The 18714-nt window shown below is 41.2% G+C and overlaps 1 protein-coding gene across 3 annotated transcripts in view; it reads right to left on the bottom strand.

Moving 5' to 3' along the window:
* Positions 1-18714, bottom strand: part of NFATC2 (nuclear factor of activated T cells 2) — a 125427-nt gene that overhangs the window by 73888 nt on the left and 32825 nt on the right. For all 3 annotated transcript variants that reach the window (XM_024205795.3, XM_024205794.3, XM_029911800.1), the window contains 2 exons: positions 3793-3995; positions 1761-1933 (listed from right to left, as the gene is read on the bottom strand). In XM_024205795.3, the coding sequence (XP_024061563.1) occupies positions 1761-1933; positions 3793-3995 (376 nt within the window). The remainder of the gene's footprint in view (positions 1-1760; positions 1934-3792; positions 3996-18714) is intronic.

Here is an 18714-nt window from a genome sequence, read left to right as displayed (position 1 = left end):
GGGCGGGAGCCCGGACACCTGAGTTCTGTTCTATGCTTAGACACTGACTCACTGTGTGACCTTGGGGCAAGTCACTTAACCACTCCGTGCTCATTTTACCTCTCAGTAAAGTGAGTATAAGACTTACCCTACCTAGCTCACAATGGTCCATTGAAGCTTAAATCATTCTGAAAATTGCTTTGATACCTTTGATCGCTTTGATATCTGATCTCTTCAGATGAAAGTAACTAGGGAGATGTAAAGTTCCACTCACCTTCCCTCATCAACCAATCTTCCTTCCCCTTGCCCACTCTAGTCACTTTTGCTGCTCTTCTCCAAACCGGCTAACACCACGATTAAATTAATATTTGTAACACTTGATTTCTTATCACAAAACTGCTTCTCCTCCCCCACAACACTTACACTAATTGCTCTAAACAGAGCCTGCCTCTGAATTATAAAACACATGGTGGCCTCTTCAGTAACCTCCTTCACATGGCTTATTACAAAACGGTCTTTGTTCATGGACATGAGTCATGTAGCGCAAGAGTGAAAACTGTTCATGGTGTATTTGTGAAATCCCCAAACAATCGAGAAAGCTCCCATTACCAACAAAAAGTATCACAGGATGCGCATAGGCCAGATAAGTAGGTGGAGCCCTTCCAGAAATGACTCTCAGGATTAGGTGCACTTTATTAGAGACCTTTTCATGGCCTACTGCCTATGGTTTCTTAAAGTCCAAGCCTGTCAGGTGCTGAGTGTCCTTAACTCCCATTAAAACCAGTGGGAGGTGTGGACTTTTCAGCATCTTACAGGATCTGGTCCTTAAAGAATCAAACTCATACACTTTCCTCCATCTCTGTTATGTTCCCCCTCATGGGAATACCAGAAAACCAGGGGCTTTTCCTGGTTTGTTCTCGTGTGCCTCTGCTGTGCCCCCAAGCTTTTAGATAAACTAAATAGCTATCAAAGATGAACCCAAGCTTCAACATCCAGATCGCCATTGTACATACTCCCCTTAACCTCCCCCCCCGCAAAAAAAACCCAAAACCAACAGCTCAAGGATTTTCAGCTCTGCAGATTGGGGTACTCCATAACAGAAATAGAGATTAACCACAAAGTTAGGATCTGAGCTAGATTCTGATTCCAAACATCCCAATGTCTGTGAACATTTGGATGCAGAGTTTTCCTTCTGGCATCTTTCCACTAAATACAAAAAATGTCTCTAGGATAGATTAGGTAGGTATGTTAAACACACACACACACACATAGCCACTACATGAGCACAGATGCAGAAAAGAGGATGACCTATCAGTCAGAAGGATCCAGCAACAAGCAGCTAACGTTAGGTTGGATTTTCAAAAATGCCTGATGGGAATTAGGCACCTAAGCACTTTTGAAAATCCTACTATAAAGCCTTTTCTACTCCCAAAGTTAAATGCTTCTACCTGGGACACAAACCCTATAGCCAAATTCTGCCATATGCTGACATTGGAGCCCGTGTACATCTCTAGATCCTGAACCTGCAACTGTGCATGCCTGAACAATCCTTGCTCACTGAGAAATCCTCGAATTTCAATGAAACTACATACATCAGTAAGGATAGCTTACATGAATGAGAGCTGCGAGACCAGGCCCCTGATTGGGAATCAACCAGTGAGAAAGGCAGAGCATCTGCACTTTGCCAAACGATGTGTACTCTACATGGGATGTGCTAATTTCCCTTTACTGCATTCTGGTTTATAAGGACAATGAAATGTAATGGGTAGTGGGCAACTTACAGCATTCGATGGGATTAGATGCCGCTTGCAAAGAGACTATTCTGCCACTGGATTCAGGGATGTGCACACGGAAGACAAGCCGCACCCTGGTGTTCTTCCTACCAATGTCCGTCTCCCCCTTCCGCAGTTCGATGTCCGCGTTCCTCAGCTTCAAAATCCCTGCACAGTCAATGCTGACAAACAAACAGAAAACATGTTGTGTATGTGTGTCAGTGTTTCTGCTCTCAAACATTTCAAAGACATTTGAAAGACAAAAGAGGGTTAAACCATTTTGCCTCAATGATTTTGAAGAAGCAAAGATAAGAGAAGCCCTGAACTCTCTTTCCTTTTGTAATGTAGGTATTACAGTTAAAATGTCCGAGGGTTTTCAGCAACATGACTAGGCAGTTGAGCATCTAATTTGGGATTGCTACGTGTGTGCGGATAGCTAGTTGCACACCTAAACTGTGCAGCAAGTGCAATGCTCAGATACTATGATGATTAACAGGGTATCAGTACCTAGATAGAGTAGATAGGATGTGTATGTAATCATGGTAACTGCACAATCAAATGAGACACACAATGCATGCACATTCTCCTGAAAATTTGTATGTACAAACTTAAAACTAAAATAAAATACACGATGTACTATAGGGGTTACAACATAGGAGTGGGTATCAGAATTCGAATTCCAGCTGTGATACTGGGCAACTTTGGCAAGTAATGTTCCTTCTGGGCACCATATGTAAGATAGTGATCACTCTTCCCTGCACTACAGAATTGTTACCAGGCATTTGAGATCCTCAGACTGTACTACTAAGTGTTGCAGGAAGCATGGCTATTAAAAAGGTATTTTAACCTCAGCTTTAAATGCAGGTTTTATTCGTATAAAGTTAACATCAACAGTTTGGAGACTTGGACCCAAAATCTGTTTCCTACAAAAAATATTTGGTCATGATAGTGGTTTATGATTTTTTGCCATGCATATTAGTTTATTATTGTAGGGTTGCTCATGAAGGAGTGGCAGTTTACCCTCATTTTGGTTGTAGGTTTGTTTAAAGCTTGGGATGCTGACTTTTATTTATTTATGTTGAGGTGGGAGGAGAGAAAGGGATGATGGAGCATTTGTTTCGGAAAAAAACAGAAGAATCATGTGGATTTTGCAGCAAAGTACAGTTTTTAAATAAACAGAGTAAGGTTTGAGCCTCTACCAACTTTGCCCATATCCATTTAAAATGGTGGACTATTCCCTTTCTCTAAACCATCCTATAGCTGTTTGGAACATATTCAAGCTGAAATTTAAGACTGGCTTTTCTGTTGCTCTATTTATATATTACAAATATAAGGGGAGGGAGCATGGCCTAGTAGAAAGAGCACTGGACTGAGGACTCAGGAGATCTGAGTTCTACTTCAGGCTCTGCCGCTGGGTGACCTTGAGCAAGAGGCTTCACCCCTCAGTTTTTCTACCTGAAAAATGGGAATAATGAGACTGATCTCCTTTGTAAAACACTTTGAGATTGACTGATGAAAAGTTCTATGTAACAGCTGGGTATTATTATTAGCATTGTACCTTTGAGATACATTGGCAAGGCTCTCTAGATTCCAAATCTACTCTCTTCAAAAAGGGAGACTTTGTGGATCGTAACATGGCTTGCCAAATTCTGCGTTCTCACCAGATGATGTACAGCTGATAAGATCTACCCGTAACCCCTAATCCACCCCACATATCATATGTCCCTCACCACGCTGCACAATATTTACACATTTCCTCTAGTTCATACCACTATTCATTGCTGCAGGGTTTCTCCCATCCCTGAAACACCATCATAAATTCTCCAAGCCCAAGTCATTCACACTGAGAACATTTATACCACTCTGGCATCGTAAAAGGGGCCTTACGTGGTATAAGTTATATTCACACCTAAAAATCTAGAACCTATCCCTAGCACAGGAAGTTGATTCATTTAAGTGATTCCTCTCCAAACAGCACATATAAATTAATTCTGCCTTATCTCACATAGTAATAAGAGATTTGCTGCAATAGCATCCTTACGTTGCTCTCATGTTGTTTTTGGGCTCCAGGGGGATCTCTAGAACTTTGGTGTTGCCTATGATTTTCTCATAGCTGGTGGTGGTAACAGTTTTGCCCGTAATGCGATGGACTTGATAGAAAGCATGAGGTTTAAGTATCCGTTCATCTGCTGTCCCAATGAAGATCTGAAGGCCCAGGGGTTTGTTCTCCATGTAACCATGAAGCTGTCAAGAAATCAAATCTATTAGCACATGTTGTACTCCCAGTGCCCTCAGTCATGTAGACATTAAGACATATGCACAACACTAAAAGCAGTTCATCTCAACTCGTGTAAATGGGATTTTTTTCCCCCAGCAGCATCTTCTGGAGACCTTGTTATACATGGAATACATCTAAGAAAAGATGAATGATTAATTATTCTTTGATTTTCAGTGGAGATAAGAAACCATATTGCCTCAGTATTGTTTTTGATTGCAATCTTTAAAAAAATCTGGGAAGTAACAGCGGAAGCTCTTGGCTGCTTGATTCAATCAGGCATTTTTGAAGCAGACAGACAGGAGGAGGGATACTGCTATTTTGCTCAGACTGGGTTTTGGAGCAAAGACCATCTTTTTGTTCTGTGTTTGTACAGCACCTAGCACACTGGGGTCCTGGGCCATGACTTGGGCTCCTAGGTGCAACAGCAAGACAGATAATAAAATAATAACAATAATAATAAACGAACACAAGTTTTTGAAGTACATTTGTTAAGAGATGAGCAAAACAGGGCTAGAATTTCTCTCTAGTTCAGAGACCAGGGAATATATATCTTTGTTTATTAACTTTAAAAATTATTAATCAAACCATTTGAAATTTCTCACATCACTGAAAATTAAAAACAGACATATCTACCACATAGCCAGGGATTTAGCTGAAAGGGAACTTTATGGCCTGAGGCATGCTAAATTTGTTTTCAATTACTTTGTCCGCATACAAAACCTTGATGAAGCCATACAAAGCAAACAGCACTGGAAGATCAGAGAACAAAACCATTAAGCTAATAGAATTCATGGCCAAAATCTTTTTTCTTCTTTTCACCAGTCAGCAGGAGGTATCTTTGCATAGAGTGATTAATTCACCCCCCTGGAAAGAGACCACATGCGGCATCAATGCATTGCTGGCAAACTCCCCTGGTATGGTAAATGTAAAGTAACACTCACAGTCCTCTGATACATTATGATTCACATAGCACATATTTGCCATGCATATGAAGACAGGATCCTTGTCCCAGAGATCTTACAACCTAAGGTCCCAATCTTGCAACCTTTACTCACATGAATGGTCTCACTGAAGTCAATGAAACTTATGTCCCAGAGAGTAAGGATCACTTGTGTGAGTAAAAGAGTTACTGGATCAAGCCCAGACACAGTTTGGTACAATACATTGACAACAGTTCAGATGTAAGAAGGCCTGTCAAGAAGGTGTGAGTAACAGTAGGGGGAAAATTAGCATGGGGAAATAGTTTTTACTTTGAGTAATGACCCATCCGCTCCCAGTCTTTATTCAAGCCTAATGTAATGGTGTCGAATTTGCAATTTTTTCCCCTACTGTAACTCACACCTTCTTGTCAACTGTTGGAAATGTGCCATCCTGATTATCACTACAAAAGTTTGTTTTCTCCTGCTGATAAATGATTATTCTTGTTATAGTTGGTATGGCAACACCCATTTTTTCATGTTCTCTGTGTATATATATCTTCCTACTGTATTTTCCACTGCATGCATCTGATGAAGTGGGTTTTAGTCCAGGAAAGCTTATGCTCAAATACATTTGTTAGTCTCTAAGGTGCCACAAGTACTCCTCATTCTTTTTGCTGATACAGACTACCACAACGACCACTCTGAATATAGGATCATCTCCCAAGGCCAAGGCGTTGCCCCAGCTTAATTTTTACTCTTCTTTCAACAAAGCAGAAAATACAAATCTGGATTTCAGGATAGAGACTGAAAGCTGAGAATGATTTATGATTAGAAAACCCTGACAGGATATTTTGGGGGGTATTATAAGGTGAGCTATTCACAATAAAACTCCCCCAAACTATATACAGATTGGACTGGAGAAAAACCAACTCTTTTGAGTCACATTTGCCACAAGGGGAAAGAGAAGCCAGACATGATGTGTACCTTTCCATATGCTATTTTGGGATTTTAAGATCCTATTTCTTTTAGTTTAAAAGGGTTTTTTTAAAAAAACAACTTTGCTTTTGCATAACTCTTATAATATTAACATAGTCAGACATGGGCTGGTTTGTGACCTGCGGAAATGCAAGGCACTTTGGCAGATAAACAAATAACATCATTCAGAAAACAAGGAGACTTTTCTTGTTTAGTTTGCGGCAGCAATTGGGTTTTATAAACAAAATGGAAATTTGTGGCATGATTTGACTCACCGTTTCATAAACAAGGTTCATTCATGTATTCTACATTGCATCTCTATATCAATATCAATTAAAAATGATGTCTATGTTTAAGTGCATTATGATTTTTAGAATTGCACACCCATAATTTTAAATGCAAAAACTCTGTGCATTTGCACGTACATTACCACTGTTGTGTGTATGTGTAGTAGAAGTCCAACAAGCCATTTGGAAACACAATTACCACACAAAATTGCAGTAACTGTGACCACAAATTAGGCAAGCAAATGAACATGAAATTTTGCTTATGCCATTCTAAACAAATGGACCAGTACATCTTACAAATGTAATACAGTGCACTCAGAATAAAGCCCATCACCTGAGACTCAAGGGGTGAATCCTTTAACATTGCTCAGTTACTGCAACTGAAAACTGCATGATAAACTTATAGTGTACATCAGTGATAGAGGGGTAAATTCCCTAGAGTGTTCCAAGTGTGCTCTCACATACATATTACATGTATTTGTGTCTATAGGGAATTTAGTCGGACCTTCTTTGAAATATATTTACTGACCTAAGTTTACATTGACAACCATACAGTTTATAAACAACAGAGATTTACCCCTTCAAAGACACCACTCGTATTATATTTGTTGTGAGATGTGAGTTGTAGCCCCTTTGTACAAATGGGAAACCTGATGATTTAAGTGATTTGCTTATGGTCACACAGTGAATTAGTAACAGAGGAGCTCCTAGCTCCCACGGCTATGCACAGTGCAGTAGATCACAGTAAAATAATTCGAAATGAATCTGGTATTCCAAGAATGAAGTTGTAACAATTGCTGACACCATTCCGCTCTGCTGGCCTTGCACTATTTATACGTCAGTATTTGTTACTTGATGTTTTTGTCTTCTTTAATTTGTAGACTTTTGGGGCCAAATTTGTAGTGGGCTTCTGTTTGGGCACCTGGACATTAGAAAATTACACACCTGGCTGCCTGTTGAATGCAGGCAAATTGTGATGAGTTTTGCACTAAGAAAAGTGGAGACACCTGCAAATCTTGTGGGCACCTTTTGGGAGGCCCACTGAAAATCTGGCCCCATGTGATAGAAGTGCAAGTTGCATGACAGAGTGAATGTCATGGGGAATTTTTGTTTCCCCTTCATCCCAGTAGAGCTTCTCCTAGTCTGAATTTGCAGGTCTTTCTCCCCTGGGGGGGGATACAGCTGCATCTTTAAAGTTGATCACATACATCTTCCTGTCTAGACAATGCAAGCCACTGCCAGAAGGAAAGTATAAAATAAGCGAATAAATTCACTGAACCTACTTATCAAAGATCTACAACCTATCCTGAAAGATGATCCCTCACTCTCACAGATCTTGGGAGACAGACCAGTCCTCGCTTACAGACAGCCCGCCAACCTGAGGCAAATACTCACCAGCAACCACACACCACACAACAAAAACAAAAAGAACAGGAGTACTTGTGGCACCTTAGAGACTAACAAATTTATTTGAGCATAACCTTTTGTGGGCTACAGCCCACTTCTTCAGATGTATAGAATGGAACATATAGTAAGGAGATATATATACATACAGAACATGAAAAGGTGGAAGTAGCCATATCAACTCTAAGATGCTAATTAATTAAGATGAGCAATTATCAGCAGGAGAAAAAAGACTTTTGTAGTGATAATCAAGATGGCCCATCTATTTCCCCATGTTAAGTATCCTCACACCTCTTGTCAACTGTCTGAAATGGGCCATCTTGATTATCACTACAAAAGTTTTTTTTCTCCTGCTGATAATTGCTCATCTTAATTAATTAGCCTCTTAGAGTTGATATGGCTATTTCCACCTTTTCATGTTCTGTATGTATATATATATATATATCTCCTTACTATATGTTCCATTCTATGCATCTGAAGAAGTGGGCTGTAGCCCACGAAAGCTTATGCTCAAATAAATCTGTTAGTCTCTAAGGTGCCACAAGTACGCCTGTTCTTTTTGCGGATACAGACTAACATGGCTGCTACTCTGAAACCTGCCAGTTTTGTTTGCTTGAAACTAATCAGCTCTCTTGCTCATTTCAGTTCACCACAACCTGAGGGCTGGTCTGTTAACTGTTGCATATTACTTGCCATCTCCCTGTGGAAGTCATTTCAGCTTCCCTCTGAATGAGATGCGTGCATGTGTGTGTGTGTGTGCGCGCGCGCGCTTGCGGTCAGCTTTTAAAATAATGCACTGGTGATTCAGAGAGATATTCATCAGCCTCTGGTGAAAAATTTGGAAAACAGACCTGTGCTGGTTACATTCAATTAGAAGTAAATACAAAGCAGCGTGAGAAATCGCTTCCGCCTACTGCTTCCCTTTTCCTGCTGTACACGAAAAGATAAGAAAACACTTAGAAGCTCTCTCCTAAGTTTACAAGGAGTAGCATAGGATTTCAGCTTGCAGCTCCCGCTAGCTCAAATTGGATCTGCATGCCTGCTAAATTCCATACTCCCCTTTTAGACATGGAGAGGGGTTTCCACGTGAAACCAATGGCTCTCAACATTTTTAACAATGAACTATTTCCCCATCCAAATTCTTCATCTTCCCTGTGTCTATTAAAATGCTCGGCTACATGAAAAGTAACATTAGGACACTACAGAGGAGACAGGGTGAAGATATACTTGTTTAGGTACCTCCTGCTTGCTTCACATTTTCTGTCTTGGCTGTTGAATTTATCTCCTGGGAGGAAGAATTTTACATTTGGTGTCTAATTACCTACTAATCATTAATTCTCTTAGACTGCAATGTTTCCAAGAATGCCTGCAGACCTTTATTCACAAATGTTCCAATCTGAACTGAAAGCCTCATTCTCTTGTCCCATGGAGACTTGGGTATCAATAGCTGTCACTAAGCACAAAGGCCTCATCCAGCCACTGTATCATATAGCAGTCGGCATGCTTGTTTTAGTTAAAGCAATAAAGCGGAAACTTGTCACATGTTTTTGTTCAATGTAATGTAGTCAGGACATTCCAAGAGAACACAAGCCAGAGGAACTCTCTTCCCTAGTTCTTTTTACTACTTAAAGAAGCAGCCTAAAAAGGCCTCAAACGATTATCATTTGAACATCTGATTCTGCTAAATGGTGACTTTTTATTATGCTCATTTTTGATGTTTTTTATTTTGATGATATTTTATTGACATTCCAGGGACCTGAATCTCATTTACGCTAATGTCTCTCTAATGAGATTCAGGCCCCAAGTGTTTGGGATTTCTGTTCCCAAAAGAGACAGTACTGGGTTAAGCTAGAGCTTTGGTGAAGAGGAGGCAATAGAGAGCCGTGGTTAAAGCAAGTGATAGAGCGTGAGACCTATAGGTTCTATTCTTGACTCTTTTGGCGCTGACTTACTCTGAGACCTTGGGCAAGGCCATATGTCTTTCTGTGCCTCCCTTTCCTCTCCATTGTGTAGATAAACTATCTTGAGACAATGGTTCCAAGGTACTTCGAACACTTCTAAAGAAAGGTGCTATAGAAGCACAGTGTACATTATTATCAACTACATACCGAAATGTGGAGCCAATGCACTTCTGTGTAGTTATATTTCACACCTACATGGGGTCATTGGTACTGTTTAGGAGGGGAAAAAATGCTTTTTGCTGTTGCTAGCAGGGCTGGCTCTAGGCACCAGCGTTCCAAGCATGTGCTTGGGGCGGCACTTTTCAAGGGGCAGCACTCCGGCTTTTTTTTTTTGCTTGGGGCGGCAAAAAGCCTGGAGCCGGCCTTGCTTGCTAGCATGTGATTCTCTCCTTTTTCAAGCACTGGTGAAGTTAAAACATAATCTTCTCAAGCAGATTATCTAGTGTTTGGTTATCATTTCCGGAGTTTGACCAAAACAAACAAACAGATAACTGTAGGAGGTCGACCAACACAAATGGGTTTTTAAAGGGAAAGTTACTGAGGAATAGACTCAAATGGAACAGCGTGGTTGATTCCTATATAAAGAGCCATATGTAGCAGCTGGTTATGGGTTTGCAGGTGTATTAATAGGTGAGATATATGGGTATTGTTTTACAGTGATGGATAAGATTTATTATACTTGTGTGGAAATGTGAATTTACTTAATATTAAGAAGGATAAACTGTATAATTTAAGGGATTCTATTTTCTGTTCATGTATGTTAATGACAAAAATAAAAAGTTTAAGCAACAACATACACATCCTCTATGTCTCAAGTAAAACACAAAGGGTCTAATTCCCCACGGGTGCAACTCTGACTGGTTAAGCACAGGGTAAGCAATCCTGGGGAAAATTAACCCATGCTCGCCTAGTCTGCGATTGCATGGCCACATTCCTGTGCCTGCTTCCACACACGTGCTGTATCTGGATATTTCAATCAGTAGAGCATCCCAAGATTCATAGCCTGCAATTCAGTGTGCTGCCCTATGCTTTCATTCACAGGGTGGGGTGGGACAACTTATCTGCCCAGTCTAGGGATTGTGGGAAGAAATGGTCTACAGCCACAGAATTCATTTCTTGGCATGCCCTCTCCAAGGGTCTGTCTCAACCCTGGGCTGTGGAAACTTTCTCCCCTCTTCGTGATAACCCCATGTTCCTTCTTCAGGGACGGGATTACTCCCTCTGGCCTGTCTCCATGTAAGCTGCAAGTCAGACTCCCTTGCCTTAACTATCCCCCAATATCCTATGAAAAGAGTCCGCTATTATAGGGAATGGCTTCAGAACTGCCACACACATACCTTGGGTGTTTCCCACCCTTGGGTGGGAATCACGTTATGCAGGACTCTGTAGCTGCCTCAGTTTCCCCACTTTCAGCTGGGCTCAGCCACAGCAATACTGAGCTGTGCCTCAGTTTCCCCACGTTCAGCTGAGCTCTTGGCTGCAGCACCACTGAGCTGTGTGTGACGCTGGAGAAACTGCAAACAGGAAGCTGAGCAGAGGGGAGGAGGAAGCTGAGCAGAGGCAGAATGATAGTCCACTTCTGGTTGAGGAGGGGCCTATGGGAAGGGAGGGTAGGACTATCACATCTCAATGGTTGTGTCCACCTGCGGTTGCATGTCTTCACTGCAATCACCTCCAGATAGTAATAAGCATAATAAGCATTATTAACAGCTACCACAGGGTCAGCCTTATAGCTCCAGGCCTGGCGGTTGCCTCACTGTGTAACACTGATAAAGGAGTGTGAATGCAAAGCCGGTTCAGGGGAAAACCCAGAGCTGAGCTTAAGTTAAGCCTTCAGTAAAGATAAGAAGGCACAACGTGGGAACAGCCTCTTTGAGTGGGGAGAGGTGAAGGAGAGTGAAGTGTCACTTGGTTAAATGTTTCTTTACCACCTCACTACCACAGTCCACTGCAACACGCCTCTCAGACTTCTGGGTAGTCAGAAGTGACAATGATGCTTCAGGTTTCAGAGTGGTAGCCGTGTTAGTCTGTATCAGTAAAAACAATGTGGCACCTTAGAAACTAACAAATTTATTTGGGCATAAGCTTTTGTGGGCTATAACCCACTTCATCAGATGCATGGAGTGAAAAATACACTAGGCAGGTATAAATATACAGCACATGAAAAGATGGGAGTTGCCTTACCGAGTGAGGGGTCAGTGCTAACGAGGTCAATTCAATTAGGGTGGATGTGGCCCATTCCCAACAGTTGACAAGAAGGGGTGAATATCAACAGATCCCTCTTTGTGAGTCTCTAAGGTGCCACAAGGACTCCTCGTTTTTTTTAATGATGCTTCAGATTCCAAATCCAATATACATTCTCCAGAATAGTTACTTGGTTTATAGCCCCCAGAGACTCTGCTGTGTAATTTAGACATAGCACAGTGCGCGAGAGTAACAAACAGAATAGAAATGAGGTGAGGAAGGATGTAAGCTGCAGTGATAAAATCTCAGTTACTCAGTTTTGCTACATGCACATCACCGTAATTCAGTTACATTTTATCAAAAAAAAAAAAATTAACACATGCACTGCAGGTGATGGAAGCAGCAGGGGGCTTCATGAAATGGGGACCGAGATTTCTTTGAAAAGTGTGATGAAACGCTTATGCCACTAAGTTGACTAATAACACGAGAAACTCAGCAAAAACTCCACTGTGAAGCCCTCCATTCCGCACTTCCCTGTGATTTCTCTCAGTACCTGCTAGAAAAACATAGTAGCATTGCTGAGCCCTCAAGCCATCCATTCATTAGTCATTTGTGTGAGCACTGTCTGATTTTCAAACGTGCCTAGACACCTAACACCTATTCATTTCAATAGGATTTAGGCACCAAACACACTTAATCGCTCTGTTTCCCATCTGCTAAATGGAATACTAGTATTTCCCAGTGATGATAACTATATTAAAGATCGTAAGGTGCTCAGATACTACAGTAATAAATACGCACAATTACCTAACACAGATAGATTTTAAGACTGGAAGAAGGGGCCATTATGATCATCTAGTTTGACCTTCTGCATAACCTGGAGCAAAGAACCTAACCCAGTAATTTCTGTATCAAACCCATCATTTTTGTTTGAGCTAGAGCTTATCAATTAGAATGTTATCCAGTCTCAATTTAAAGCCTTCAAGTGATGGAGCATTCACACGTCTCTAGGGGAATTGTTCCAGTGCTTAATTACCCTCACAGTTATTAAAGGAAGCATAGATAAGCCTGCACTTCTCCTCTTCCTTCAATTTTGCTTTACTATCAGGGGTTATACCTGACATTCCCTATTAACTAGTCTGGTTTCAGATGTCCATATAAACCAGCTGCAGGTTCCTCTAGGTTTACAGGAACTACATTTGATATATCTAGTCATTTCATTTTCTCTTTAGCTCCAGTGAACCTTTAGACTGTTACTTCCTCAAGGTAGGGAAATGTTAAGTGTTTGGCAAACTTCTAATGATACAGCACCGTGTAACTGTAAGGACAATTGACTGATCTGCCCTAATATTTGGCAAGATTCTTTTAAAGATAATTTTTTTAATTAGCCCAAAATATAGGCCCGAATTTTCAGAACTGCATAGCTATCACTGCAATTTGCACACATAATTGAGGTAGATCTACCCACAAAACTATCAGTTTAGTGTCTAATTGGCCATTTACATGCACAATTATCATAGTTGCACAAACTACCCTAGTAATTTTGCACTTAAATTAGGCATGAAATGTATGTTCAGTTTGACATGTGCTGTTCTGAATATCTGGTCCATAATCTTTACAAGGAAGTCAGAGAAGAGGATTGGAGTGTGAACAAGGTTATTGCTTGCTAAGAAGGGGAAGTAGGTGGGTTGTCTGCTTCACTGAGTTCAACACAGTCTGTGCAGACAAAATGCTAAGCAAGGAGCAAACACACAGAACTTGATTCTGGAACCCGTGCTCACACTGAGGGTATGTTGACATTTCCAACACTACAACACTGCAGCTACCTGCTGGAACGCTTCAATGTAGACACTACCTACACTGAGAGGAGGGCTTCTCCCAAGAAGAGGCAGTAGGTAGGTCAGTGGAAGAATTCTTCCGTTGACCTAGCATTGTCTACACTGAGGGTTAAGGTCGGTATAACTGCATTGCTCAGGGATGTGGATTTTTCACACCCCTGAGAAATGTAACCATACAGATGTAAGTTCTTAGTGGCACTTACCAACTAGTCTCATTTTTTAAATCAATATAAAAGAAGTGAGAGAGCTCTCCTGACAACAAAATAAAACCACCCCTAATGAGGGGCGGTAGCTTCATCGCCCGGAGAGCATCCCCCACCGACGAAGCACTGTCATTAAAACAAAAAAGCTTTTTGTCCTTAAAACTTTTGTCGTTCAAGGGGGTGTTTTTTTCACACCCTGAGCAGCAAAAGTTTTAACCACGAAAGTGCAGGGTAGACATAGCCTTAGTCCCACTCAGTGTGTGTTTGGGTTGCAGTATCAAGCCCATAATCTTGTGTTATGTTTGCATCTGATGGTCTGGTTTTACTAGTAACCCTAAAAGTACTAGCTGAACATTAAACGTTACATAGATGTAAAAGTCAGAGCCCTACAGGGAAGTCTGAGCTAGAAAACAATGTCCTCTTTGACTTGAAACCACAAGAGAACACCCACAGCAGAATGCTTGATTCAAAGGGGAAAGTAAAAAGTAAGTCTGTTATTATAAAACAAACTCTTCTGTGTTTCATTAACAGCTGGACAGTTGTAGCTTCTTTGAATTAATTTAAAAAGCAAGAGTCACAATGATCACTAAAGAGTTAAAAACGGGGTAGGAGAGAGGAAAATTTGGTGAGCTCGGTTGATTGAATGAGTCCCTTTTAAACGTCACGTCTCTCTCTTTGAACACAGGAAAAGAGATCCACAGCAGCATGCAGCACACTACAGACTAGCCTCGGTAATATCAAATATTGCATTTCTCTAATGCCTTTCATCTCAGGATCTGATCTTTTGCAGACATTAAGGCCTGGTCTACACTTGAAAGTTGTACCAGTATGTTGTACCAGTATGACTTATGAGGAGAGGCTGAGGGAACTGGACTTATTTAGTCTGCAGAAGGGAAGAGTGGGGGTGGGGGGGGTTGATAGCTGCCTTCAACTATCTGAAGCGGGGTTCCAAAGAGGATGGAGCTCGGCTGTTCTCAGTGGTGGCAGATGACAGAACAAGAAGCAACGGTCTCAAGTTGCAGTGGGGGAGGTCTAGGTTGGATATTAGGAAACACTATTTCACTAGGAGGGTGGTGAAGCACTGGAATGGGTTACCTAGGGAGGTGGTGGAATCTCCATCCTTAGAGGTTTTTAAGGCCCGGCTTGACAAAGCCCTGGCTGGGATGATTTAGTTGGTTTTGGTCCAGCCGGGGATTGGACTAGATGACCTCCTGAGGTCTCTTCCAACCCTAATATTCTATGATTCTATGTTGGTTAAGGGGTATGATTTTTACCACTATCATTATACTGGTACAAGCCTAGTGTGGAAGCAGTTATATTAGTATAAAGATGTCTTATAGCTTATACCTTTCCTGTATGGCAATAGTTACACCTTAAAGAAGCACCTTTACACTGATATAGCTGCATCCATACTGGGGTGGGTGAGGCTGGGTTACTGATTTAGATATACTGGTGTAATTAGAGTAGTACACATTTCTACTACAGAAAAGGCCTCATCCTCATGGCACTCAAGCAAAGTAGGTCGTATTATTATATCCATTGTATGGATGGGTATAAACTGAGGCACAAAGTGGTGATGTCATTTGCCTGAGGACGCACAGTGATTCAGGGGCAGATCCAGGAAGAGAACTCAGGACTCCTGCCTGTCTCCCAGTAATTTGCTGGGATTTTCAAAGGTGCCTAAATTACTTGTGCTCTTAAATCACTTAGGTGTTTTGGAAAATCCCTCTCGAACACCACACTCAGTTGACCAGATCAACTTAGACTAGAGAGGGGGGGAAATTAGTCTTTGATGAACAGTCAAGGCAGAATAACTGAGAATAATCACTTTCTGTTTAACAGTGAGAGAGAGATGCAAAATAACATAGCGCTTTTCATCCAAAGACATCCCAATCCTTTACAAAGGTACATAAGCAATAGGGTGGGAGAGGAGTTTGTTGAAATAGGACCAAAGAGCAACAAGATGCCAGGGTTGTAAAAGGTCCTTTTAAATAGTTAATTGCTTACAAATCCTTTGAGTTGAGCGGCTCTGTATAAATGTGAGATTTACAGCTGGAATCCACCATATCTAGGTAATAACAATAGCTTATTGCATGAATTCAGCTTACAGTTCTTCTGCAAGGAAATAATGCCAATGGGTGAGGAACATTATTTTGTTAAAAATACAATTCTGAGAAGTAACTCAAGTTTTTGTGTTAAAAACCAAATGTAGATTCCTTACTATGACTTTTCTTTAAAATTTTCCCCAAGTTTGAGCTTCAATTGTACATGCCTTGTCCTGTTCCTGCTGTGCTATTCACATGCATAATCCCCAATGAAAGAGTTATGGTTTATGTATTACTCTCCACGCTTCAAAGCTTCTATTTCCAACATGCTTTAGAGCATGGGCCAGATTGTCATACAAGTCAGATGCAAAATGTGCTTGTCTAATTTGCACACATGTAAACAGAATAACTGTACACCACTAATTAACTACATGCAAGCACAATTATCCAAATTATATGTGCAGTCTTTGCACAAATTAACTGCAACATAACATGCCTAACTTGATTAAAAATCTGTCCTTTTGCCATTACTAAAAGGCAGTCACCTCTGGGGAAGAGCACTGTGTCTGTTTAACAGCTCACAGAAACGTTACACAACTGTTTAGGATATCATATTGAATCAAAAAGTAAAACTGTTTTAACTTTTCAAATAAATTCAGCCTTCTGCAAAGCCAATTTGGCACAAAGCCAAGGGGCTACTTAAACTCTATCTAAGTCCTGAAAATAGGACTTAATGGGACTGAGGTTGTCCATAGGTTCTTGGGATGGTCCAAGGTGAATTTCACCTTAAATTTAGCTTCTAATTTTTGAACTGAAGAGATCTTTCCTGTGCAAAATGTTCTTAATGAAACCTCTTTACTGCATACAAAGAAAATCTCTTGGTCTGGGTTCACCTCCTTTTCTTTTCCTGACTCAGTTTTCATACATACATTTCAACAGTTTCCTGTGGGCACTAGAAAAAAAGAGAAGCCCAGCTAGCAATACTCACATTCCAGTACTACTGCACACCCAGTTCCCTCAGGCAACTCTGAATTAAGCAATGTCAGTACTTCAGCATCATTAGCCACTGGGGGGGGGGGGGTTCAGGGGAGCTTGAGCAGATCAAGGTTCAGTTCTTGATCCCTGTGTGATGCTGGGCAAGTCAGTTATGTCTGTCTTAACCTCATTTTCCAATCTGTAAAATGGGGATAATAATATTTCCTCTCTCTGCCACCTTTTGTCTATCTTGTCTATTTATACTATAACCTCTTCATGGCAGGGACTGTCTCTTACTTAGTGTCCGGACGGCATCTAGCATAACCAGAGGCTTGATCTTGGGTGGGGTCTCTAGACTGGGGCTATGTAATGTAAAATAATATCCTCCCCCACCCCATTTCTTGGCCGTCCAATGCCAATAAGCCTGATGGGAGCTTACAAGGAGGAAACTGAAGGTATCTGCAACTTCCTCCTTGCATTATCAGTGACCATGCCAAACCGGTAAGAATATAGCATCATGCTAGCACCATTCTTTGTTCCTGACACACAGGCTTCTGTTGCTGTTCTCAGAGATCTAACACAATGTAAAATACAAAAGCAAATGTCCCAGATCAGTGGTTTTCAACCTGTGGTCCGCAGCCCCCTGGGGGTCTGCAGACTATGTCTAAGATTTCCAAAGGGGTCCACACCTCCATTCGAAATTTTGTAGGGGGCTGCAAATGAAAAAAGGTTGAGAACCATTGCCCTAGTTCAATATGGCTTGTCCAGTCAGTGGCTCTAGCTTTAACAAGCAGATCATTGTTCTTGGGAGCACGGCAGTGGTGCAGGCTCCCCGTGCAGAGCTCCAAATGTTCTGCGCTGAACACATGAAGAAGAGGAAGCAGCCTCAGAATGATCAACCACAAGATAAAACTGAAAGGATATGAGATCTGCCGGCTCATAGCTTCCGAGCACCCAAAAACAGCAGCTTGCATGCAAAACACAGATTTAAGAGGGAAAAAAATGCAGGCCAACACCATGCCGTAAAAATTAATCAATATAATAGAGGGAAAATTTTCTCCTTACAAAGAATTTGTGGGATAATGCAGGCACACACACGAACTCTCTCAACCTATGTTAGAAGGATTTTTAAAAGCGGGATTATTTCAGAGAGAGGGTAGTCGAAATGGTGGAATCAGACATTAACGGTGGAATCAAATAGGATGAATGGGACAAATTCATCCCTCGTGTAACTCTGCTGAAGACAATGGAGTTCCTACAAGTGGGGTGAGTTTGGCACATCGGATAGAAGCACCATGTGGACAGCAATAAAGAGAACTATACAGGATCAGACTTAGAAAAGGCAGTACAGGGAGGTGCTAGCGAAAACCTTCCAAGGAAACCCAATGCCATGTTTTATGATCTGTCAAAGATAGGTGGTTGTGGGTCTGTAGTTTCAAGTTATCTGACTGCTGGACAACTGCAGCCCCATCGACACTGTGCAGGCAGCATCAGCTTCCTATTTTGAGTCTTAAAAGGAAGAGAACTTGCTGAACATTAATTTTCATTAGTTAATAGACCATTCCCAGCCAGTTGCTAAAAGGCTCCTGTACATTTTCAGCAACACAGTCTCTACTAGTTATAATCATAACAACCACCACCACCACTCGCCTGCTTTATTTCTTTCACTTCTGTACAATTTAAACTAAAAAGGAGTGAATGCAAAAGTTGAAATGTACTGAGGGGAAGAAATAAAAATCAGCGCCAAGCAAATTTTATGACCTAAAAGCTTTGGATTTTACTAGCCTGCTCTGGTTTCAGATGTCATAAACCATACAGGTGTAACGCTGTCAGATTGCTCGGCACCCATGTGAACCTTATTATGTTAGACTGAACTGAAATCCAGTGAATATT

The sequence above is a fragment of the Terrapene carolina genome, unplaced genomic scaffold (genome assembly GCF_002925995.2).
Source record: "Terrapene carolina triunguis isolate 2854851 unplaced genomic scaffold, T_m_triunguis-2.0 Scaffold130, whole genome shotgun sequence".
NCBI lineage: Eukaryota > Metazoa > Chordata > Testudines > Emydidae > Terrapene > Terrapene triunguis.
Note: the sequence above shows the minus strand (reverse complement) of the source record. Positions and strands in the feature narration are given on the sequence as shown.